The sequence below is a fragment of the Octopus sinensis genome, linkage group LG1, assembly GCF_006345805.1.
Source record: "Octopus sinensis linkage group LG1, ASM634580v1, whole genome shotgun sequence".
NCBI classification, from domain to species: Eukaryota; Metazoa; Mollusca; class Cephalopoda; order Octopoda; family Octopodidae; genus Octopus; species Octopus sinensis.
The window spans coordinates 203875788-203901229 of record NC_042997.1 but is presented as its reverse complement, the minus strand read 5'-3'; the positions used below and the strand labels follow the sequence as shown (position 1 = coordinate 203901229).

Below are 25442 nucleotides of genomic sequence, written 5' to 3'. Positions count from 1 at the left end.
CAGAAGTGAGAATACTAAAAATGGACACAGCAACTCTCAAAAATGAAGTAAAATACCGGAAAAATAATCCAGAATCCAGAATCCTTGTCTGATACCAGATTGATCCCAAAATCTAATCAGTTTGTGCCAGTCAAGGGGCCAAACATCCCTGAAAATTTAATCTGAATCCATCCAGCGGTTCTTGAGATATCTTGTCCATGGACAAACAAACATGACTGCAAACAATACCTCCGCCTTCGCTAAGGTGGGGCTTATAAGGTACATAATAATCACACATACAAACATTCACACACACACACACATATACTCACACAGAGTTGAAACACTGATTTTTTTCCCCCTCCTCCTTTCTCTCATTGCTATTATTTTCTCTCACTCCCTCTCAGTCAGGGCTATTACTCCCACTACTTCTCCTTCACTGAATTACAATTTTCTTACCTCCTCCGCATCTGGCATGATTCTGGGCAAATATATATATATACGCAAATATATAAAAACACTACGCTCATTATTACGTTAGGAGATAATTAATATAGATAGTATCAATAACAGTTAATATATTTAGTGTTAGTACTAGGGTCAGTAATAGTTAAGTTTTGAATTAGTAATAATCAAAAGAATTAGTGTTAGTAACAATTGATATATTTAGTGTTAGTAATAATTAAAAAGTAACATTAATGATAATAGAGTTGCTTCCCAGTCTTGCCCAGTAAAGTATTTATGGAATTGTTTGCCAGTTTGTAGAATGGGAATTCATGGTACTTATGCATGTATGTGTATTTGACCTAACTTCTGGACTTATCTAATTGGAACTATCCAAACAATAGCAATCAATTTACATGAGTAGAAGCTTCTTTTTAACAATTTTTACCCTGAGAATCACCTGTTACTATTGTTTTAAAGTGAAAAAGAGGAGAAAGTGAAAGATGTATAAATGTGTATATGAAACGGACATGTGTGTGTGTGTGTGTGTGCCACTTACACATACATGAGAACACATACGTTCACTTATACACTTTGTCTGTCTGTTTCTCTCTCTTTCTCTCACGTACGCACACACATGCACATATACATACAAATAAGATGTACACATATGTATTGATGCATGTACGTATACATGACAACACATTCCTTCACTCACTCTGTCTCTCTTCTTCTCTCGCTTTTCTCTCTCTCTCTCTCTTTCACACATACATGTCTATTTCATTTACACGTACATACATCTATCACTTTCTCCTCTCTTTCAATTTAAAACAAAATTAAATAAATAAAAAATTTCTACGGAAATTAACGAACCCCGGTTGATGAAATCACATTCAGTTAAAAATATTTCTAAATGGTTAAAATATTGTGTACGTCAAAAAGTGAACGGTTTTTCTTTCTTAGAGAGTGCGAAGACAATGTGTGTGTACATGTCACAGATAGTGAACGTTTGTTTGTGTTGATTGAGACGCAATGACATTCATTATATGTGTGTGTGTGTGTGTGTGTGTGCATGTGTATTCTGTATGTGTGTATATGTGTTGACGTCATGGAAGCCATACATTTTTTTGCATCAAGAAATAGCAAAAAATGTGTTTAATCATTTAAATAGAGGTTCAAATGTCACAAAAATTTGTACTGCACTACCGAAGGTAAGTATGAAAATAAATATGTAAAAAAATTAAGATAAGATATACTATTTCTGAGATATTTCAGTTAGACACAAACATCCCAAGAGTTTTAATATTATCAAGATTAATATCGTGTTAGCATTAGTGACAGTTAATATGGCTAGTGTTCATCATCATCTATTTCTTTACTACCCACAAGGGGCTAAACACAGAGAGGACAAACAAGGGCAGACAAACGGATTAAGTCGATTATATTGATCCCCAGTGCGTAACTGGTACTTATTTAATCGACCCCGAAAGGATGAAAGGCAAAGTCGACCTCGGCGGAATTTGAACTCAGAACGTAGCGGCAGACAAAATACCGCTAAGCATTTTACCCGGTGTGCTAACGATTCTGCCAGCTCGCTGCCTGTGTTCATCATCATCGTTTAATGTCCACTTTCCATGCTAGCATGGGTTGGACGGTTCGACTGGGGTCTGGGAAGCCAGGAGGCTGCACCTAGTAATAGTTAGGAGTTGTAACTGTTAACATAGTGTTAATAGTAATAGTTAATACAGTGTTATAACAGTTAATGTATTTAGTATCAGTAATAGTTAATATAGTTAGTGTTACAAATAGTTAATATAGTTTGTGTTGGTAATGATTAATATAGTTATTGTCGGTAATAGTTAACAAGTCTAGTGTTTATAGTAATTCATTTTCTATCAGTGGAGGATAATATATTTATTTACTGGTGACAGCAGGGAGGCAGTGAATTGGCAGAGCATTGAAAAGAATGCCCCTCACCCAGCATTTGTTCTGAATCTCTGCTCTCAGTTCAAATCACACTGGGATCAGCATTGTATTTTGTTCTTTTAAGTTTGATATAAAAAAAAAAGGATGAATCCATTGGATTGGTGGAACTGTTGCATCATTGAACAAAATGAATTGCAGTATCTTTCTTGGCTCTTTGCATTCTGAAAGTAATGTCTGCCTTGACACTTGGTGCCAAGCTGAATCAGTCTAAGAAGGCAGGTTCTTCCTTGGACAAACTTCAGTGGTGTGGACAAGGAAGACTCACATACATGGACAACTACCAGTATTCCTTATCGAAAACCTTACCCTGGCCTTACACATCATCATCTGGTCAAGCTTTCTTGCTTCGGCATCCATAGCAGCTCTTGTTTAGCTCACCAGCAATGTCCCACAAAGTGCAAACACCTTCCCCTTATAATGGCCTTATAAAGGGGGTAACAAGCAGGAGATCTTCATACAGCTGTTTCTCAACAGGAATATTTCTCCAAGACAGGTTTAAAACTGCTCATAACATTTGAGTGTCAGTTCCATCTAGTTTGGATTCCAAATAGTTTGGTAAGCATCCAGGTTGTACTCCATATAAAAGGATTGACTCTACTCTTGCACAAATGAAATTCCCCTTAAGGTTGTCTGACAGGGTTGATTTCCAGATAACATCCAGTTTGTTTAGGGTCAACCATGTTTTGGCTGTCTGAGTTATACAAGTATAAATACATGGTCGTCTCTGACTGACAGAGACCCTTGAAGTTTGTAACAGTAAAGAATGTTAATGTCTGAAAATGTTTCTGGAGTTAGGGTAAGCTACAATTAATAGTATTTGTATTAGTAATAGATTATAATAGTTACCATTAGTAACAGTTAATAATTACTAGAGTTACTGTCTGTTACAGTCAACAGAATTAGTGTTACTAACATGCAATATAGTTAGTGTTAATAACAGTTAATAATGTTAATGTTAGTAATAGTTAATATAGTTAGTGTTAGTAACACTAAATAGATGTAGTGCTAACAACATTTGTATTAGCTTGAGTTTTAAGAAATGTCTATTATACTGTATTTTCTTGTTAAATATTTTATTAATTTAGCTGAAATTTTTTCATTAATAGAATCAATTGATCTAAGAATTGATTGCTTGGATTTGATAATTGTATTGAATTTTTATTTTCAAACCATCCAGAATCACCAAACAAAAAAACATCAAGTATGTAGGTGGATTTCTCTACAGTATTTGACTGTATCAACAGACGGGTTGTGTTACATATCTCGTTGAACAGATTACTATTTTTAAATTTCACAACGAGAGATATTCAGCAACAGTACTTTGTAGTAAAGATTGTTTGTCAACATAACATGGTAGTAATGGTTTAGGATGAATGTTGCTGTAATTTAGCCCCAGGAAACATCGTCTCCAGCTGGTTATATGACACGATCTGTGTCCTCATATTTTTGAAAATAGTAATTAGTTTAAAAATAGTAATTTTCTAATTTATAAATCAGTGACTAGATATCATTTTGAAAACTATATATTTCGAATGGGAATTTGGCAGCGCCACCTCTAGCCGATCAATTATTCTGTGCTGATGAAGGAAAATAACCCAGAAATCGTGATACACAGATATTGTTTTGAGGTGGGTGGGAGTGCTAGATTCCCTTGTTCGAAAATATACGGACACAGATCATGTTGTATAGCCAGCTGGAAATAATGTCTCCTGGGGTTAAATTACAGTAACATTCGTCCTAAACCAGGACTGCCATGTTATGTTGGCAAACACTCTTTACTACAAAGTACTGTTGCTGAATATCTCTCGTTGTGAGATTTAAAAATAGGAATTTTCTGGGATACAGTTGTTCAACAGGACATGTAACATGACCCTTCTGTTGACACTGTCAAACAATCTTTACTAGAACTGAAAACTCATCAAGCTTTATGCAAAGTGCAGTCAGCCTTATTAAAGTGTTTCCAACAACAAGGAGACGCCCTAACTCCTTTCCTCTTTGGAATTGTAGTGAAACAATTTCTTAGTCATAGTCTTGATGCCGTTCAAGACAAAAGCTTCACAAGTCAAACAGAAATGATCAAGACATCAGCAAAGTGTGTATGAATCTGTCTGACCGTGACTATGCCGATCATCTTGCTGTCACAGCTCATCAAGTATATGATGTACAAGACTTGCTAACATCCCTCCACAATGCAACAGCCAAAGTCAGTTTGTTCCTTCATGCAGAGAAGACTGAATACATGACCACCACTGGCCATAAAAGCAACCTGCCTGTTCATTTCAACAACGGTACACAATTCAAGATGGTCAGTAATTTCAAGTACCATGGGTCCTTACATGCAAGGGACCATACTGAAGTGTCTATAAGATCTGCATCCCTCAGACCATATGTAGAGAACATTCTTGTGTATGGAACAGGTACAAGGACAATGAAGGAGTTTCAAGAGTGCTTTAATGTTATATCCATCAGGCTTCTCTTGAGGGCTCAAAACATCTCATGGCATGAGCACAAAAACCAAAGACGAGATTTATGGACACATTTTCACCATTTCTATAATTATCATTCAACACAGGGCAGGCTATCACCACACCATATCAAATGGTATATTTTGGAGGCTTTTGCACTCTAATAGAAGACCTCTCAACTACATTTATGTTATTGACAGTGACATACAATAAGAAATTGAGGAAACAGGGCACAGAAATGCCTTGTACCATATTGCGAGAAGCATCTTTGTTACAGCCTCTTGAAAAAGAAGAGAATAATTCTTTACAGTCCCCATAATACAAAGTATTTATTATACACACTTTTGTAAAAAGCCTTTATTAAATAGAATCTCCTATATAAAGCCCCTATTTTACATCCTTACTAGACTTTTTCACTTAGTTTCCATCCCCCTTGCTGTTTCTATGAAATATTTGCTTTTCACCTTTTTGTCTGAAGAGGAATTTTTCTGTCTGCAGTCTTAACTTCTCTTAGAATAAAGACTTTGGAGGCACATGGCCTAGTGGTTAGAGCAGCAGATTCGTGGTCGAGGGATCGCGGGTTTGAATCTCAGACCGGACGATGTGTGTGTTTATGAACGAAATACCTAAGCTCCACGCAGCCCCTGCAGAAGGTAATGGTGAACTTCTGCTGACTCTTTCGCCACAACTTTCTCTCACACTTTCCTCCTGCATCTTGCAGCTCACCTGCGATGAACTGGCGTCCCATCCAGGTGGGGAACCTATATGCCAAGGAAACCAGGAAACTGGCCCTATGCACCACAAGGGGCAAAAAGGATTAAGAAGAAGAATGAAGACTGAGACAATAAAGAACATTATTATGGCTGACACTGAGTTCAACGTGGCACCATTTGTCCAGTTGAGCCTTAGTATTCTTAATCTCAGAGGATGTATCTATTTGAAGATCATCACTCAAAGTTTTCTGTTGTTGCACTGAGGCCAGACGTAAAGCGTTAACATGTCATAAAACTGTTTAGACTCACCCGATGAGGTCCCTCCTCCTTCACCTGCAAAGAAATATTCAAAATAATAAGTATCCTCATTTGTTTTTTGTTTGTGTGTTTTGTATGTAATGTGTGTGTGTATGTGTGTGCATGCATATGTTTGTGTGTATGTGTGTGTCTGCATGTGTGAATGTGTGTGTACATGTGTTTGTGCATATGCATACATGTGTGTGTGCATAAGCATGTGTGCATGTGTTTGTGTGTGTGTGTGTGTGTGTGCTTGTGCATATGTACATGTGTGTGTGTGCTTGTGTATGTGTGCATGAGTGTGCGTTCACACACACATAATGGTTGCAGAAGGGCATCAGCATCACACAAGTGAAGCATTTCCAGTCCTCCATAAAAACAGAAGGGGAAACATAATTTTGCTTGGAAACAGGTAAGTGTTGGTGATAGGAAGAGCATCCAGGAATAGAAAATCTGTCTCGGCAAATTTCATCTGACCCATGCAACCATGGAAAAAAGTGGACATGAAATGAAATGGCAGCAGCAAATCATATTGGCTGCTGACTAGTTCCAGAATTATTACAGAAGATAAATACTCAACATCAATAAAAGTTTATATTCTGATTGTTGTTGCTGTTGTTATTGTTTATCTCCAGATCAGCTCTGACTGATCAGACCTAGGATCAAAGACATTCCAACTTGCTTTACCAAACTCGAGACTGGTGCCTCTTCTCAGAATCCAAACAGACTGATTTTTACATTACACAGGAGATGTACGTAACCATTTATGTTTAAGAAGTTTCTCTCAAGAATTCTTATTTCCACCACATCTTTTACACCTTATGATGTTATAAGGTGTAAAAATTTGGCAATAAAAACATAAAAGTATAGAATCTAGTATTTGTTATTGCTTTATTTTTACTTTATTTTATTCTTTTATTTTTTGTTACTTGTTTCAGTCATTTGACTGCGGCCATGCTGGAGCACCGCCTTTAGTCCAATTAAATCAACCCCAGGACTTATTCTTTGTAAGCCTAGTACTTATTCTATCAATCTCTTTTGCCGAACCGCCACCATCGGCTGTCAAGTGATGTTGGGGGAACAAACACAGATACACAAAATATACATACATACATATATATATATATATATATATAACATAAGAGGGATCAGCCATCTGAATGTGGCTAGGGTCAGGGCGGGGTGGTGGGGGTGTTACTGATGCATTTAGCCCCAGGCGAACATCGACGTCACCAGAAGAGCTGACACCATCTCGGTGTCCTTGCCAGCCAGCAAAGGGAGATCAGCCTCCCCAAAGATACAGATACTACACACGGACCGGTTTCGAGGTTATTGCCTCTTGTCAACGTATGGTAAGCACCGCTCTTCATTGAGGGACTTCCTCTGCAGGCTGGATATATATAGATTTTCACAGTAACCACAGTCACTGGCGTAGAAAATCTGTTCGAAAACAATAATAAATCTCGAGATATAAACAGTAACTGCTCTATAACATAAGAGGGATCAGCCATCTGAATGTGGCTAGGGTCAGGGCGGGGTTATGTTATAGAGCAGTTACTGTTTATATCTCGCCCAGAGATTTATTATTGTTTTTGAACAGATTTTCTACGCCAGTGACTGTGGTTACTGTGAAAATCTATATATATCCAGCCTGCAGAGGAAGTCCCTCAACGAAGAGCAGTGCTTACCATACGTTGACAAGAGGCAATAACCTCGAAACCGGTCCGTGTGTAGTATCCGTATCTTCGGGGAGGCTGATCTCCCTTTGCTGGCTGGCAAGGACACCGAGATGGTGTCAGCTCTTCTGGTGACGTCGATGTTCGCCTGGGGCTAAATGCATCAGTAACACCCCCACCACCCCGCCCTGACCCTAGCCACATTCAGATGGCTGATCCCTCTTATGTTATAGAGCAGTTACTGTTTATATCTCGCCCAGAGATTTATTATTGTTATATATATATGATGGATTTCTTTCAGTTTCCGTCTACCAAATCCACTCACAAGGCTTTGGTCGGCCTGAGACTATAGTGAAAGACACTTGCCCAAGGTGCCATGCAGTGGGACTGAACCTGGAACCATGTGGTTGGTAAGCAAGCTACTTACCACACAGCCACTCCTACGCCTATTTGTTATTTTATTATTTAATAATCATTAAGGCAATTAGTTGGCGGAGTCGTTAGCATGCCAAGCAAAATGCTTGCCAGCATTTCATCAGTCTTTACATTCTGAGTTCAATATCTGCCAAGGTTGACTTTGCCTTTCATCTTTATGCGGTTGGTCAATAAAATAAGTACCAGTCAAGTGCTGGGGTAAATGTATTCGATTTCCCCCTCCCCTCAAAAACTGCTGGCTCTGTGCCAGAATTAGAAACCATTAATTAATAACTCTTGTCAAATTAGCTGGGCTATCCATTATTTAGGATGGACAAAATAAATAGACATCAAATGAACAGTTTGTTTCACATAACCAGTGGTGGTCTAAGGTGGATTGGCATGAAAAAAGGTAACTGTTCCTTAATATATTTGAAATAACTTATTTTGTTGGGTAATTACTTGAGAACATAAAAATAAAGCTTAGAAAATAGAAACTGTCTTTTCGAATTGACTTACCTTAGCAGTTACTTTATACTCATACCACAAAGGCGTCTCCATGATGTGTATGTAGCCATTCATGTTTAAGATGTTTGTCTCAAGAATTCTTATTTCTACCACTTCTTCTTGTATAATATAGAGCTGAATGAAATGAAGCAATAAGTATTAATGAGAAAATAAAATGAGTTCTTAACAAAATACAGGATTTCATTACTATTTTTAAATCTCACAACATGAGATATTCAGCAACAGCACTTTGTAGTAAAGATTGTTTGCCAACATAACATGGCAGTCCTGGTTTAGGACGAATGTTGCTGTAATTTAGCCCCAGGAGACATCGTCTCCAGCTGCCTATATGACACAATTTGTGTCCTTATATTTTCAAAAATATAAGGACACAGATTCCCTTCTTCGATACCCTTGTTAAAAGATATAATGACACAGATCATGTCATATAGTTAGCTGGAGACAATGTCTTCTGAGGCTAAGTTACAGTAACATTCGTCCTAAACCAGGACTGCCATGTTATGTTGGCAAACAATCTTTACTACAGGATTTCATCATTATCTTTTTAATGAGCACGAGTGCAGGTGTGACTCTGTGGCAGAGAAGCTTGCTTCCCAACCATGGGATCTTGGGTTCAATCACACTTCACAGCAACTTGAGCAAGTGTTTTCTACTATAACACCAGGATAACTAAAGCCTTGTGAGTGCATCTGGGTTAGAGAAACTGAAAAAAACAACTGTTCAGTGTGTGTGTTTGTAGCCATGTCACAACATCCCATAACAGTTGTACGTGAGCATCATCATCATCATACAAGTGATGTTGTTTGTTTCTAGTCTTCTATGAAAAAGCTGTCTGACCATGTGAGGGTTGATGACAGCAAGGGCATCTGGCCATAGAAAATTTGCCTCAATCAATTCCATCTGACACATGCAAGGGTGGAAAAGTGAACATATTGCCTGTCTTTACGTTCTGAGTTCAAATACTATCAGAGTCAACTTTACCTTTAATGCTTTTGGGGGAGGGGTCAATAAAATAAGTACCAGTTGAGCACAGGGGTCAATGAAATCAGCTGACCCCTCCTCCCATGAAATGGCCAGCCTTGTGCCAAAATTTGAAACCACAATTATTCTTAGCTCTGAGCTGATGAGTTGGCACAATCATTAGCATTCCAGGTAAAATGCTTAATGGCATCACATCTTTTATTCTTTTATTTGTTTCAGTCATTTGACTACAGCCATGCTGGAGCACTGCCTTTAGGTGAACAAATCTTTGTAAGCCTAGTACTTATTCAATCAGTCTCTTTTGCCTAACAGCTAAGTTACAGGGACGTAAACACACCAACATCAGTTGTCAAGTGACAGTAAGGGGACAAACACAGACACACAAACATATACATATAAACAGGGTGGCTCCTCTTTCACATTCATATATTAACAGTTTAGATCTTAATTCTAAAAGAATATGAAACCATTATTCAGCAAGATGGAGCACCTCCACATTATGCGTTGACAGTAAGAGACTACCTTAACCAAGCCTTTCCACAGCATTGGATTGGAAGACAAGGCAGCATCGAATGGCCACCACGTTCACCTGACCAGACACCAATGGGTTTCTTTTTTGGGTGTGTTGTAAAGAACAAGGTTTATGAGAAGAATCCCAGAACGGTAAATGAATTAAAAGATTACATTTCTGACGCATTCACTGAAATTGATGGAGATCGGAATTTGTGCCGCACTGTGTGTCAGAGTGTTCTGAAGAGGTTTGAAGAATGTTGCAATGTTGAGCATCTGAGAGATTAAACATTGTCTGTTTAACCCTTTCGTTACCAACCCGGCTGAAACCGGCTCTGGCTCTGAGTACAAATCTCTTGTTTTCATAAGTTTGGAATTAAAATCTTCCACCAAATCTTAGTCACAATTTATGTTCCTAACACTAGCTGAATGATAACTAAGTTATTTTACTAAATTCTTTGTTATATTTAAAGTAATTGAAAGAAACACAGAGCATCTCAAAATAAATACAGTAACGAAAGGGTTAAGATGTGTATAAACAATATGATTGCAAGATAGAAATTTAAATGTAATAAAATGTTTTAAAAGAAATTTCAAGTGCTTATGTAATAACTGTAAACCTACTTTTGGGCCACTCCATAAATATATATATATATATATACACACACACGATGGGTTTCTTTCAGTTTCTGTCTACCAAATCCAATCACAAGGCTTTGGTTGGCCTGAGGCTATAGTAAAAAATACTTGCCTACGGTACCCTGCAGTGGGACTGAACCCAGAACCATGTGGTTGGAAAGAAAGCTTCTTACCACACAGCCACACTACATCTGGTGGTAATATTTCTTTTATATTTATCATGTTTACTAAAGATTTCTCCCTTAAAATGATTCAACAAATGGAAAGACTGAGCTGAGAGAAGAAAGAAAGGCTGCAGTTAACTTACTTCCCCTGAGGAACTCTTTTGTAACCGAACACTCTGACCTGCCAAAGTTTTATAGGATGAGGCTTCCGTGTCAGAATCAATGTAAATCTTTCTGGCAACAACATGGTTCATGACATCTTGTGTGCTTAAATTCTGAAAACCAAATTTAATTTGTTATCCTTTAAAAGACAAGTCTTTTTATAACATAATCACAGGGTGGAACATATTATACATTAACCATTCAAAAACACACAAGAACCATTAACATCACTTAAACATTTAATATTTTGCAGCACAAAGTTTTGTTGCTCCAATACTGCACTGAGTCACTGATACAATTCCATGGTATATCCAAGGCATGATCACTATATCTATCTGTCTATCTATCTATTTATCTATCAATGTGTGTGTGTGCAAGAATACAACCTTGGTCAGCCAGGGTTGTGAGATATATATCGCATGTGAGATATACATATATCTCATGTTGGACCATTGAACTTTACACGGCTTTTCTCTCTCTCTCTCTCTCTGTTTTTTTTTTCAGTCTCTCTCCATTTCTGTCAAAGAGCATAGGTTTGAAATGTAAAAGACTTTCCCAGTTTTCCTGAGTGTCAAACTAATACACCAGCTTGTTGTTCCTACACCTCTCTTCATCTTTCTTTTTGTAAATTTGAACTATATAATAATAATAATAATAATAATAATAATAATAAATAATAATAATAACAATGAAATTATTGTGTACAGTGCTCAGGTGCACTACAACTCATCAAAGGTGCATGTACAGTACATAGAATTATGTACAAAAGTCAGGAAAGTGAACAGTGTATGAGTCATGATGTACATGTGTGTATGCATACAGAGGTGGGGAAGATCAGGTGTAGTGTTGGCGAATTTCAGGAAGCATGGAGGTTTTAAAGGACGCAATGTCTCGGCAACTAACAACTGATGCAAGTAGTCTGTTCCATGCTTTGGCTATATATGTATATATATATATATAGCAGTTTTATTTTTTCACCCAAAGCATTCCAGATATTGTAGACTATGAGAAATACTTGCTAGTATTTGATTTTGTTATTGAATATTCTGCAGTATTAATCACATTCTTGATTATCTCAAAAAATAGATAAATTTTTGGTACAGACTTTTTAAAATATTGTTGTAGAAGCACCATATTATTGCACCAGGCATCATCATCATCGGTTAATGTCCACTGCCCATGCTGGCATGGGTTGGGTGGTTTGACTGAGGACTGGTGAGCCAGACGGCTCTGATCTAGCAAAATTTCTACAGCTGGATGCCATTCCTAATGCCAAACCACTCTGAGAGTGTAGCGGGTGCTTTTATGTGCTACTGGCACGAGGGCCAGTCAGGCGGTTCTGGCAACAACCATGCTCAAAAGGTGTTTTTTATGTGCTACCTGCATGGGAGCCAGTCCAGTGACACTGGCAACGACCACGCTCATGTTGATAATTAATTCTACAAATGTTTAATCAAACCAATAGCCTTAGAATAAGATAAGACAAAGGAAATGAAGGTTCATCTTACATGATTATAGTCTAATCCATTTACAGGTACAAATACCGTTAGGTTTTGGTTAATATTTTCCAACATCTGTATTAAATCACTTCTTTGTTTATCATTGGATACATCCCTCAATATTAGAAGCTGAAAGATAAAACAAATTGATATGAGTTTTTTTTTTATTTTGCTTTGTGTTTTTTTGGTAAGAATGGTAAAATTTCAAGAATTAACTTTATCGATATTGTCTTTTATCACAAATTAATACTGATTCCTGAGAAAGGTACAAAGCTAGAAACAGCAAATTATATTGACATCAGTTCTTGGCTGGTATTTATTCTATCAAAACCAGAGGAATAAAAGGCTAAGCTACCCTTAAAGGAATTTCAATTTAGAACATAAAAAGAAACAGAACAAATACCACAAGGCATTTTATACATAACTTACAAAATTTGGTCAACTGATCACCCTACCATGAATTAATATACAAACATATATACACACATATATTCAGTTTATAAAAGCACTTTGACCACTCTAAATTATAACTATTTATGAACTATATGAATAAAATAATAGCTAACCCCATAATAAACTCCCCATAAGAACAGAAATTACCTTAGAACCTGTATAATCCCAATAAAGTACACCAAAACAAAAGCAAAAAACAAGAAAGTAAACCACCAGGCAGCAGCAACAAGCAGACAATGACAAGAAAACACAGCTGGAGAATTACCTCCATCAGCTGCCTAACAAACATCAGTGTGATTTCAACACCAAAGATAGAATCACTATATACAGGGTGGAGCTGAGAGGATGGATGTTTTTGAAATGGCTATTACTCAGTCCCAGTGGGAGGGACATACATATGACAGGTACCATTTGGCATCCTAGCATTTCTTTTTCTTTTCAGGTGAAGACATGGCACTGTGGACGATAGAACATCGCATGTTTGCCTATGACAGTTAAGTGAAGAATAATGATTCTATCACAGCAGTTCAGCATTAGTTTTGGCACCACTTCAACATTCAGCGAAATCAGGCTGTTCCCATTTGTAACACAGTCTTATGTTGGGTGAATGCCCTTCATACACGAGGTACACTAATGAACAGGAGACTGGTGAAGGTGCCATGAATGGTATGGACCCCAGAAAAAGTGGTCAGCCCGAGGCTACAGTAGAAGACACTTGCCTAAGGTGTCACGCAGTGGGACTGAACCCAGAACCATGTGGTTGGTAAGCAAGCTACTTACCACACAGCCACTCCTACGCCTATATGTGTATGTTCATGTTTGTGTGTTTGTCCCCCCACCATCGCTTGACAACCGATGATGGTGTGTTTACGTCCCCGTAACTTAGTACTTCGGCAGAAAGAGACCGATAGAATAGGTACTAGGCTTACAAAGAATAAGTCCTGGGGTCAATTTGTTTAACTAAAGGCAGTGCTCCAGCATGGCCACAGTCAAATTACTGAAAGAATAAACGAATAACATCAGCTTCCAGTCCCCACCTTATCACACAACTCTGGTTTTGCTTTTATTCAATTGTAAATTTCTCAAGGGTTAGTACCCAATATTCAGTGACAAAACTGCAGGTCACCAGTAGATCTGGCTTTACAGAAGCCATTCATGTTTTAAAACTGAATGAGAGTTGAAAAAATACTTACATCACAAAAGAGGCGCATACTTGGCATATATTCCAATGTACTTAAAATGTCTCGGTTGCATGTGGTGCCGTTACCAATATAAGACGAGTAACATTCACATTTTACTTGACCAGCGACAATGGCATTGGCTAAAATAAGAGCAAAGACAAGGAACAAACTGGTCAGTTGACAATTGGCTTTAAAAACATGCAAAGATTGGTCATCTATTTTGAAATGGAAGTGGAAGTTAATGATTCTCCTGAGTGGGAGGAATATGAGACCCTAACAACAACAACAACAACAACACAAAAGAGAAAAGGAAGAAAGAAAAGTCGAGAGATATGACAGGTTAGCTTGGGAAGTTAAGCAGTTGTGGTCGATATAAAAGGTAGCAGTCGTACCAATAATTGTCAGAGCCCTGGGAACAGTGAGTAAAAATCTTGAGAAGTACGTGGAACAAATAGGGGCTGCAAAAAGGGTGGAGCACTTTCAGAAAACAGCACTGCTTGGAACCACTCGAATACTCCAGAAGGTGCTCAAAAAATAAGAAGTGTTAAGTTAGTTTGCTGGTAGTAAACAACTGACACCATAGTACATCTCCAGCGTTAGAAGCTGTGCAAAGGTAATAATAATAGTAATAATAGATACGTCTGTCCCACAAGAGCAAAATGTCTCAAGAAAGGAATATAAAGAGCTTTCTCATTATAAATATCTGCAAATTGAGATCACAAAAATGTGGAAGCTTAGTACTAGAGTGCTTGGCATTAGGAAGAGCATCCAACTGTAGAAACGTTGCCAGATCAGAATGGAGCCTGGTGCAGTCACTGGCTCTCCAGACTTCAGTCAAACTATCCAACCCATGCTAGCATGGAAAATAGACATTAAACGATGATGATGATGGTGGTGGTGATGGTGATGATGATGGTGATGAAAAAGAAGACGATGAGGAGGGGGAGGAGGAGGAGGAGGAGGAGAAGAAGAAGAAGAAGAAGAAGAAGAAGATGAAGAAGGGGATTTCGTTTTTTGCAAAGACGCTCAAGGCTGACGAATGTAGATTTATCAAAATATATACCAAGTGAATGTGAAACCACATGGCCAAGTGGTTAGGTTGTGGGTTCAATTCCCATACCAGGCAGCATGTTGCGTTCTTGAGCTAAACACTTCGTTTCTCATTGCTCAAGTCTATTTACATTTAAGTAGGGAATCCTGTTTATTTTTATGTGGAAATGGTTTGTGTTTGAAAAAGTTAAAATGTACCTGGAGGAGGAATGAAAGTACATTCAGCTCGAGGTGAACAATTGCCATTGTTCATATTACAGAGATTAACAATCGGTTGGCAAAAGTTGAGTCCATCACCATGGTAACCACTTCTGCAAACGCACTTTGCTTGACCACTGATCTGATGGAAGGAAAAAATTAAAAAAAAAAAAAGAAAAAACAAAACAAAACAGAAAGCAAAAAATATGAAAGTAATTCACAGAAATTAAAATATGTGAAATTCATTTGTAAACTTAATTTGCAGATGGATGAGGAGAGCTGCATAAAGATGTGCTGATCACTTAAAGTGGGAGAAATTGTGGAAGAGGGAGACCCAGGAAGGCATGGGATGAAGTTTTGAAGACTGGTCTCAAAACGCTGAATCTTATGAAGGAGATGACAGGGGACCAAGATATGTGGTGCATTGCTGTGCTTGGGAAGACTTGCCCACCACAACAGAACAGATCTTGAAACCAAGGTGCCATATACAAAGCACTAGTCTGGGTGCTGGTGTCATAAAAAGTACCTGTGATGGTGCCACATAAAAAACCCCCCAGCACACTCTGTGGAGTGGTTGGCATTAGGAAGGGCATCCAGCCCTAGAAACCAGGCCAAAACAGACAATGGAGCCTGATGCAGCCCTTGGCCTTACTAGTTCCTGTCAAGCTGGCCAACCCATGCCAGCATGGAAAACAGGCGTTAAATGATGATGAGAATGATGATGATGATCATCATCATCGTCGTCGTTGACGTCGTTGTCGTTGTCATCATCATCTGAGACTGGTTTGATTCATTCATATTACATGACCATTCGGTTCAATGATGAAGAAGAATAGTCAGAAATCTTGCTCTGATATGAATAGTCCTGTTGCATGGTACCTAGGAAAAGTGTCTTCTACAATAGCCTTGGGCCAACCAAAGCCTTGTGAGTGGATTTGGTAGATGGAAACTGAAAGAAGCCTGTCATGTGTGTGTGTGTGTGTGTGGTGTGTGTGTGTGTGTCTTTGAGTCTGTGTTTGTCCCTCCACCACCATTTGACAACTGGTGTTGGTGTGTTTAAGTCTCTGTAACTTGGTGGTTCAGCAAAAGAGACTAATAAAATAAGTAACTAGACTTAAAAAAAACTAAGTCCAGGAGTCGATTTGTTCAACTAAAACCCTTCAAGGTGGTGCTCCAGCATGGCTGCAGTCAAATGACTGAAACAAGTAAGGGTACACAAGTGAAGCCAATTTTCTTCCTATATTACAGAAAATAATTTTATATAAGAAATTATTTGACACAGAAATGTTTCCAAGAGTAGAAGCAATTTAAATTGGTTCGATAATTCATATATCTGATTAATTATATGAAGGACTGCCTTCTTACCTTTTCTTCAGGACCAAAAGAACAAACTGCATTCTGATGGCAATTGCCATTAGCAATTGTGCATGGAGAACGACATTCGTCTTTGTCAGTGAGAACATAGCTGTCAGCACATTCACATGACCATTCAGAGTTTTGGTTTTGTTTGCATTCACTAGAAGGAGGACATCCTCCACATTTGTCATCTGCAGAACAAAAAAACGGGATAAAGAGATTCTGAAATCCTAAAAAAGACTATTGAAAAGGTTGCAAGACGCAACGAAAATTTTAGGAAAATAAAAATAAGAAAAAAGTGGAAATTTTACCGGTGAGTGTGTTATATTATAAGGCACAAAAAGAAAATGACTCTCCCCAGACACAACAGAATTCTTGTATTTGTTTCACAAGAGTCTTGATATGGAATTGTGTTCAATCCCAGATATTGTTGTACAAGGGGAAGGTCATTCTGCCAGCAAAAATACATGTACTGGTTGTAGTTCACTTCTTTATCACCATATTTACTCATGTATACTTGATTTTAACTGAAAAACTGGGATGCAACTTATACATGGAGCAAAGTTTGAATATGAAGAGAAAAAATTTTGTTCTAACATTTAACACTAAATCAGGAGTGCAACTTATACACAAGCAAATACGATAATTGGATTAGTTTATAAAAGTTACTTCACCGTACATCTGTGACCTTTCCAATGACTTATCTAATATTTATTATCAAAATTAATTGTCATAATAAACATATATAGTTACATTTTGTTTATTTATTTCATGACAGTAATAGTCTGTTATATAATTTCAAAGAACTTTCATAACACATCTATGACATGGTCCCCATTGCAAATATAAGCTTGTGTTCAAAGACTATCAACAGATACAGCTGAGTTTTGCCACTGATCAGATCATAGATGCTCAGCAAATTTCTTTCAGGTTTCATAATTGACAACACTGTCACGAAACAAAAACAAATGTGACGGTAAGTGTATTTGTATGTTTTAAATGGTTAAAAACGATGCTGCTATGAAATAATTGTATGAAGAAATAGTTCTTACTCTGACTATGATCTGGTTTTGTATTGCCAGCTATATATGTTGAACAATCAGAGGATGTGAAGTTTGCTTTGCAACTGCAGAGACCAGTTCCATCCAAACCATCAGAACAATTGCCTTGACCAGAACATGGGTAATCGGCACCACCAGGACATTCTGAAGACAAAGAAAAAGGCAAAAGAACTTTTCTGTTTTATTAAATTTCAGCTCATGATTGTGGTTATCAATTATTATTTGCAATATTGTATAGTTAAACACATTAGTTTATATATATATATATATATATATATTATATATATATATATATATATATATATATATATATAGAGAGAGAGAGAGAGAGAGAGAGAGAAGAGAGATAATTGTTAAAGAGGACAACAAACATTAAGGCAAGGCAAACATCTCAAGTCATATATATTATTATTATTATTATTGGAAAAAATTCAAAGACTTACAGCTGTTTCTAGGATATCCCAGAGTATGGGATGTTCCATCATCAGAGACAAATAGGGAGCATGAAAAGGGTATAGATTAATGAAATGACAACATAGAGGACAGGAGTGAAGGAATAAGGAGATGAAGAAAGAGAAGAAAAAAGAAGCATAAAAGTTCATAGTTCAACTTTCCGGTCTTGTAGAAATAAGTCCATAAGTCCTTAGGTGCAATCCTGCATAAATCCGTGTGGGTTAAAGTCCTAATGTTGTAAACATCCAGAAAAAAGATGCCAACATATTAACGTTCAATAACAGAATTCATTAATCTGTACCCTTTGCATATTCCTTATTTGTCTCTGATGACAGAATATCCCATAAACTGGGATATCCAAGTGTCTCCAATGAAGGGATATAATAAATATCCTAGAAACAGCTGTAAGACCTATTTACAAATGTTTTAAAATCTACACAGCCTTGGTTTTTTTATCTCATTACGGAAAAAAAAAATTTTATATACACACACTGATATATGACCTACATTGGACCCCTTATTCACATAATCACCGAACATGGAGCTTAACTATGGTCCATCCATAACACTTATTCAGCATTACTTGGCACCTTTGGGTCTCACTGATATCATTACCTCTCATAACCTATATATATATATACATACATACATACACATATATTTCATCATCTTCATTATCATTACCATTTTAACATTCACTTTTCCATGCTCGCATGGAAGACAGAAAGACAAACAGACAGTAAGACAGAAAGACAGAATTTCTCGAGACAAGTTTCCTATGGTTGGAAGCCTTTCCTGTTGCCAACCCTTACCTCTTACGGAGCAAGGTAATACTTCCCCATGGCCGGACATGTTTTTACCGAATACTGCAAATGAATGACACTGTTTGTATGACAGTGACAATCATTTACGATTATCATGTCATGTTAAGATATATGCATATGACAGGCTTCTTCTCTTGTGTCCAAACAATCTTCAAGTTCTGAGCACTTAGTCTATACAGAATAGACCATGTGCTCAAAGCCTGAGAATTGCTTGGAAACACAAGGCGTGTTATAAAAACCTGCCTAAACATGTGTCTCCAAAACAAGAAACTGTAAGTAGCTCATATCTTTATACTGTGTACATTATATAATATATATACACACACACACATACATATATACCATACATACACACACACACACACACACACACACACACACACACACACATGAACAGATGTACTACCATGCATGCCACATGATTTTTATTTGATGCTCTAAAGCTCTTATTTAAAGAAATGCATCTTTGATTTACTTACCCTCGCATTCAGGTCCATAATATCCATAACAACAGGCTGGAGTCTGGAAATAACATTGATAATGATGATGATGATGATAATAATAATAATAATAATAATAATAATAATAATGATAATAATAATAATAATAAAAATAATCGAAATCAAATTCGATGACTGGCATCCGTTGCTAGTGGAGCGCAAAGAGTACCATATGAGTGTAATTGTTGCCAGAGCAACAAGCTGGCCTCTGTGCTGATGGCACGTTAAAAGCACCATTCGAGTGTGATCGTTACCTGTGTTGCCTTACTAGCACTTGTGCTGGTGGCACATGTAAAAACATTCAAGCGAGGTTGTTGCCAGTGCCGCTGGACTGGCTCCTGTGCAGGTGGCACATAAAAAGCACCATTTGAGCGTGGCTGTTGCCAGTACCGCCGACCAGCCCTCGTGCTGGTGGCACATAAAAGCACCCACTACACTCTCAGAGTGGTTGGCGTTAGGAAGGGCATCCAGCTGTAGAAACCCTGCCAGATCAGATTGGAGTCTGGTGCAGCCATCTGATTCGCCAGACCTCAGTCAAATCGTCCAACCCATGCCAGCATGGAAAGCAGATGTTTAATGATGATGATGAGGAGGATGATGATGATGAATAATATGCAGAAAATGGCACGACTAGGCACCACACACATCCTATGTAAAACACTTTCAATACAGTAACAATAAAAGCATCACAACAAACTACAGCACATGCTCAAGGCACACAGAGATTGCACTTGGTAGTGCAGTGAAAGCATGTGATAAAAGTAAGACTATTGAATAATAATAATGATGATGATAATAAGAATATGTATGATAATCGACATAGCATACCTCGGTGACAACAGGATCAATGTGGAAGAAGAAGAAAAAATAAACAACTATGATGATTTGAAGTGGGAAATACAAAGGCTGTGGTCAATGAAGAGAGTAGATGTGATACCTATAGTAATTGGTGCATTTGGAAGTATCAGCACTCAACTACCAACACTTTAAAACATGAAGAAAACACTTTATAACATGAAGTTTGTGTCACTGGACCGAGGTTGATCTTAAATGTGTTAGTGCCAAAACGGTTAACGAGAAATAACTTACAACTTTAAGCCTTCGACACAGTGCTGTACATCCTAGCAATTCTCCCTCTGGGGTTTTATAACTGCAAACATGTTTTAATACAGCTACTTTATGATATTCCGGTGGACAAGTGAATTCTTCATCGCAGGATATACAAGAAGTCTAAAAGAGAAATATCATTAATGTAGCATATTAGCTGAAGGTTAAAAGTTGCTTGATATTTGATCAAGTAAGGAGAGGATGTGAAAGAAAGAGATGCCATCATGATGAAAGTAGGTCCCCTGGACTTTACTATCTACAAGTCCTTGGACTCAGAGGGCTAGTCATCTGGTTTCTTTGGCATATACAAGTGACCAAGATCACAACATTTCCCCCCTGTTCAGGACACCAGTCCATTGTAGGGGGACCCATCTACAGCTGAGTGGACTGGAGCAATGTGAAATGAAGTAATTTGCTCAAGAACATGACGGACCTCCCAGTCTAGGAATCGAAATCAATGATCTTGTAAATGTGAGTGTAACACCTTATCACAAGGCTACATGCCTTCTTGATGGTGTAAGATAAAAGATTCAGGACAGAAGAAAAGACAAGGAAAACTTGAATACAATGAATTCCTTAGAAAATTACTATTTGTAAATCTCACAACGAGAGATATCCAGCAACAGTATCTTCAAGTAAAGATTGTTTGCCAACATAACATGGCAGTCCTGGTTTAGGACGAATGTTGCTGTAATTTAGCCCCAAGAGACATCATGTCCAGCTGGCTATACGTCATGATCTGTGTACTTATATATAGTGGGGGTGCTAGATGCCCTTGTTTGAAAATATAAGGACACAGATCGGGTCGTATAGCCACTGGAGACGATATCTCCTGGGGCTAAATTACAACAACATTCGTCCTAAACCAGGACTGCCATGCTATGTTGGCAAACAATCTTTACTCCAATAAATTCCTTTCCTTGAAAAATAGACAGAACTCAAGGGTGTCCAAAGAGCCATAGGAAATCTCATGGTTTAAAGTGAAGAAAGTAATGTCAGGCTAGGTATTGCTTTGTAAATATTATTTGGAGTATTATGACAGCAACATTACTTGACAAGGTGTATATCTCAGAGATCAGAGATCAGGGAGTCTCTCTTCAAGGTGAGCCACTGCTTCATGACACTGAGAAGTCATAGCTTTGATACTTCAGATATGTGGTTAGAATGTTGCAGGAATGACTCACAAACTGGACTCTTCAAACTGAGCCAACTGGCAGGAGACTTAGGAGTAGATTAGGAACGAAGTGGCTGGATAATATCCGTTTCTTTATTACCCACAAGGGGCTAAACATAGAGGGGACAAACGGATTAAGTCGATTACATCGACCCCAGTGCATAACTGGTACTTAATTTATTGACCCCGAAAGGATGAAAGGCAAAGTGGACCTGGGCGGAATTTGAACTCAGAACGTAACGGCAGACGAAATACGGCTACGCATTTCACCCAGTGTGCTAACGATTCTGCCAGCTCGCTGCCTTATAATAATGGATAATATCCATTGTCTTATTTGGTCATGTTTGGGAATCTAGTCAGAATGCTTCTGATTATGAAGGAGGTGCCTGAAGACTCTACCCCCAGGACCCTCCCAGGAATAAGGAACAGGGGAAATAGATAGGAGGAATATTATAACATGTTATCCAAGGGAAAGGCAAAGGCTGAGACAGCTCAGCACCAGTGATGTGTGAATACACAACAGCAACATAAGCGTGTATTTATGTACATATGATGTAATGTGAAATACATGACAAACCTTGTTGGTCTCCATAACTTCATTGTCACAACGATGCAGTACAGGCACCAGACAGCCATTGATGATATGAATAATGCCACCAACTGTGAGGACATCCATCAACGTAATGCTGACATCATTCACAAATACCTGGCAAAAACAAACATTTATTCACTTTGAAAACTGTTCACAAATTTATTCCTAAATAACAAAAAGTGGAGGAAATGGTAAATTTTCACTGTTGCATTTATTTTTTATCTTTTACTTGTTTCAGGCATTGGACTGTGGCCATGCTGGGGCACCACCTTGAAGGGTTTTAGTTGAATGAATTAACCCCGTTATATCTTTTATCTTTTACTTGTTTCAGTCATTGGACTGTGGCCATGCTGGGGCACCACCTTGAAGGGTTTTAGTTGAATGAATTAACCCCGTTATATCTTTTACTTGTTTCAGTCATTGGACTGCGGCCATGCTGGGGCACCACCTTGAAGGGTTTTAGTTGAATGAATTAACCCCGTTATATCTTTTATCTTTTACTTGTTTCAGTCATTGGACTGTGGCCATGCTGGGGCACCACCTTGAAGAATTTTTAGTCAAATGAATCAACTCCAGTGCTTATTGTTTTAAACTTGGTACTTATTATACTGGTCTCCTTTGCTGAACTGTTAAGTTATGGGACATAAACACACCAACAAAGGTTGTGAAAGCAGTGGTGGAGGACAAACACAGACATAAACACACACACACACACACACACATGCATATATACGATGGGCTTCTTTCGGTTTCCATCTCCCAATTCCACTCACAAGGCTTTGGTCAGCCCAAGGCTATTGTAGAAGACGTTTGCCTAAGTTGCCATGCAGTGGGACTGAAACAGGAACCATGAGATTGGGAAGCAAAATTCTTACCACACAGCCACGCCTTCACCTATTTTCTTTTTTTTTTTTCCCATTTATATTATTTTTTTATTCTTTTACTTGTTGCAGTCATTTAACTGGAGCACTGCCTTTAGTCGAGAAAATCAACCCCAGGACTTATTTTTTGTAAGCCGAGTACTGATTCTATCGGTCTATTTTGCCAAACGGCTAAGTTATGGGGACGTAAACACACCAGCATCGATTGTCAAGCAATGTTGGGGAGACAAACACGGACACACAAACATACACACACACACACACACAAGCATACACACACACACATATACGAAGGGCTTCTTTCAGTTTCCGTCTACCAAATCCACTCACAAGGCTTTGGTCAGCCTGAGGCTATAGTAGCAGACACTTGCTCAAGGTGCCATGCAGTGGGACTGATCCCAGAACTGTGTGGTCGGTAAGCAAGCTACTTACCACACAGCCACTCCTGCACCTATTATTGAGTAAATAAGGGAAAGCGCTAGAAATACATTGAACTGCTGGAGCTATTCTGAAGTAATGGATGGTAAGCCAGAGATGATCCCATTGAGGTGGGATCCAAAGGTGTTTGCAGGCCAGTCCCTCAGCAGTACCAGTTTTGAGGTCCCTGTAAAAGGTCATGCTTTACCTTCCTCCCTAAGAAATTCTGGAATCCAAATTTCAAAAGTTCAGAAGATTACTCATTTTATTTTTGTGTATATGTTGAAGGATTTAACAATTTCAACAATTTCAAAATTATTAAAAAATTTAACAGAAAATGAGGATAAATAATTTTGTAGAAGATTAATGAAAGAGAGAATGAGATGTAAGTGTGTAAGAGAGAGAGAGAGAGAGAGAGAGAGAGAAAGGGGTGTGTGGGAGAGTGAAAGAGAGAAAATGTGATGTGTGTGAGAGAGAGAGGGAGAGAGAAAATGAGATGTGGGAGAGAGAAAGAGAGAGAGAAAGAAAAAGAAAATGAGATGTGTGTGTGTGAGAGAGAGGGACAGAGAGAGAAAGGGAAAATGAGATGTGTGTGAAAGAGAGGGGGGAAATGAGATGTGTGAATGAGAGAGAGAGGGAGAGAGAGAAAGAAAATGAAATGTGTGTGTGCAAGAGAGAGAGAGAGAGAAAGAAAATGAGATGTGTGTGCAAGAGAGAGAGAGAGAAAGAAAATGAGATGTGTGTGTGCAAGAGAGAGAGAGAGAGAGAAAGGGAAAATGAGATGTGTGCAAGAGAGAGAGAGAGAAAGAAAATGAGATGTGTGTGTGCAAGAGAGAGAGAGAGAGAGAAAGGGAAAATGAGATGTGTGTGAAAGAGAGGGGGGAAATGAGATGTGTGAATGAGAGAGAGAGAGAGAGAAAGAAAATGAGAGGTGTGTGTAAGAGAGAGAGAGAGAGAGAAATCCTTGACGACCTAAATTATAATGAGCCTTACTGTTGTATAAGACTAACCTTATGTTCTTGAGTTCTGAAGATGAGCTGATGGAGCTGCCCCAGACTGGTCTTCACTTTTAGTCCATTGGTCATTGAGGCTGACATTAGGGTGAATGGTAAAATGTAATAAGAGAGAACACGAAAACCCTGTAAAAGACAGAAATGATGTTATACATGCATTTATATAGGCATGTGTGTGTGTGTGTGTCTGTGTGCATGGAGAGCTTTGAGGTCAATCCTAACACCTGGAAAATGCATGTCCAAGACTGCCCTACTTGGCAAAGCTGTACCCATGGATGGGCCATCTCCTACCAACAGAACACGATTGCAAGGATAAAAAGCAGAAATGTGAACTGCACCAGTCCAGAGCCGACTCCTTGCCCTCATTGCCTGCAGAACAGCAGTGCTCAACCAATGGCAGAGCCTTCTGAGCACGCATCAGACAGATCAGTCACAGCAGGGCACATCATTCCCCCCTTTCCTCTTCTCCCATTTGATGTCTTTGGTCATCATTGACAATGACAGATGTTCTAATAATAATGCATAGATGTCATTATCACCAACATGATCATCATCATCATTGTCATTGAGCATCTGTGTTCTGTAGCAGAGCTACATATTACATAGTAATATGTGAGTCAACCTGCATAGCAGACGAATATATCGATGAGGCATCTAGCCTCACTTTGATACACTAGCCTTGCTTTGATACAGTAGCTCATTCAGTGCTACACTGTAGAAATTCA

At 38.3% G+C, this 25442-nt stretch overlaps 1 protein-coding gene across 2 annotated transcripts in view; it reads right to left on the bottom strand.

The window, feature by feature from the left end:
• The window catches only part of LOC115219218 (stabilin-2), a 165159-nt gene that overhangs the window by 14774 nt on the left and 124943 nt on the right, over positions 1-25442 (bottom strand). The window contains exons 32-43 of one of the 2 annotated variants that reach the window (XM_036508412.1): positions 24715-24843; positions 22392-22520; positions 20623-20763; positions 19513-19555; positions 17754-17900; positions 16705-16886; positions 15340-15481; positions 14104-14231; positions 12467-12586; positions 10940-11071; positions 8494-8616; positions 5897-5920 (exon numbers count right to left, since the gene is read on the bottom strand). In XM_036508412.1, coding sequence (XP_036364305.1) covers positions 5897-5920; positions 8494-8616; positions 10940-11071; positions 12467-12586; positions 14104-14231; positions 15340-15481; positions 16705-16886; positions 17754-17900; positions 19513-19555; positions 20623-20763; positions 22392-22520; positions 24715-24843 — 1440 coding nt within the window. Of the gene's footprint in view, positions 1-5896; positions 5921-8493; positions 8617-10939; positions 11072-12466; positions 12587-14103; positions 14232-15339; positions 15482-16704; positions 16887-17747; positions 17901-19512; positions 19556-20622; positions 20764-22391; positions 22521-24714; positions 24844-25442 lie in introns of both variants that reach the window. The other variant, XM_029789355.2, reaches the window with a different exon arrangement.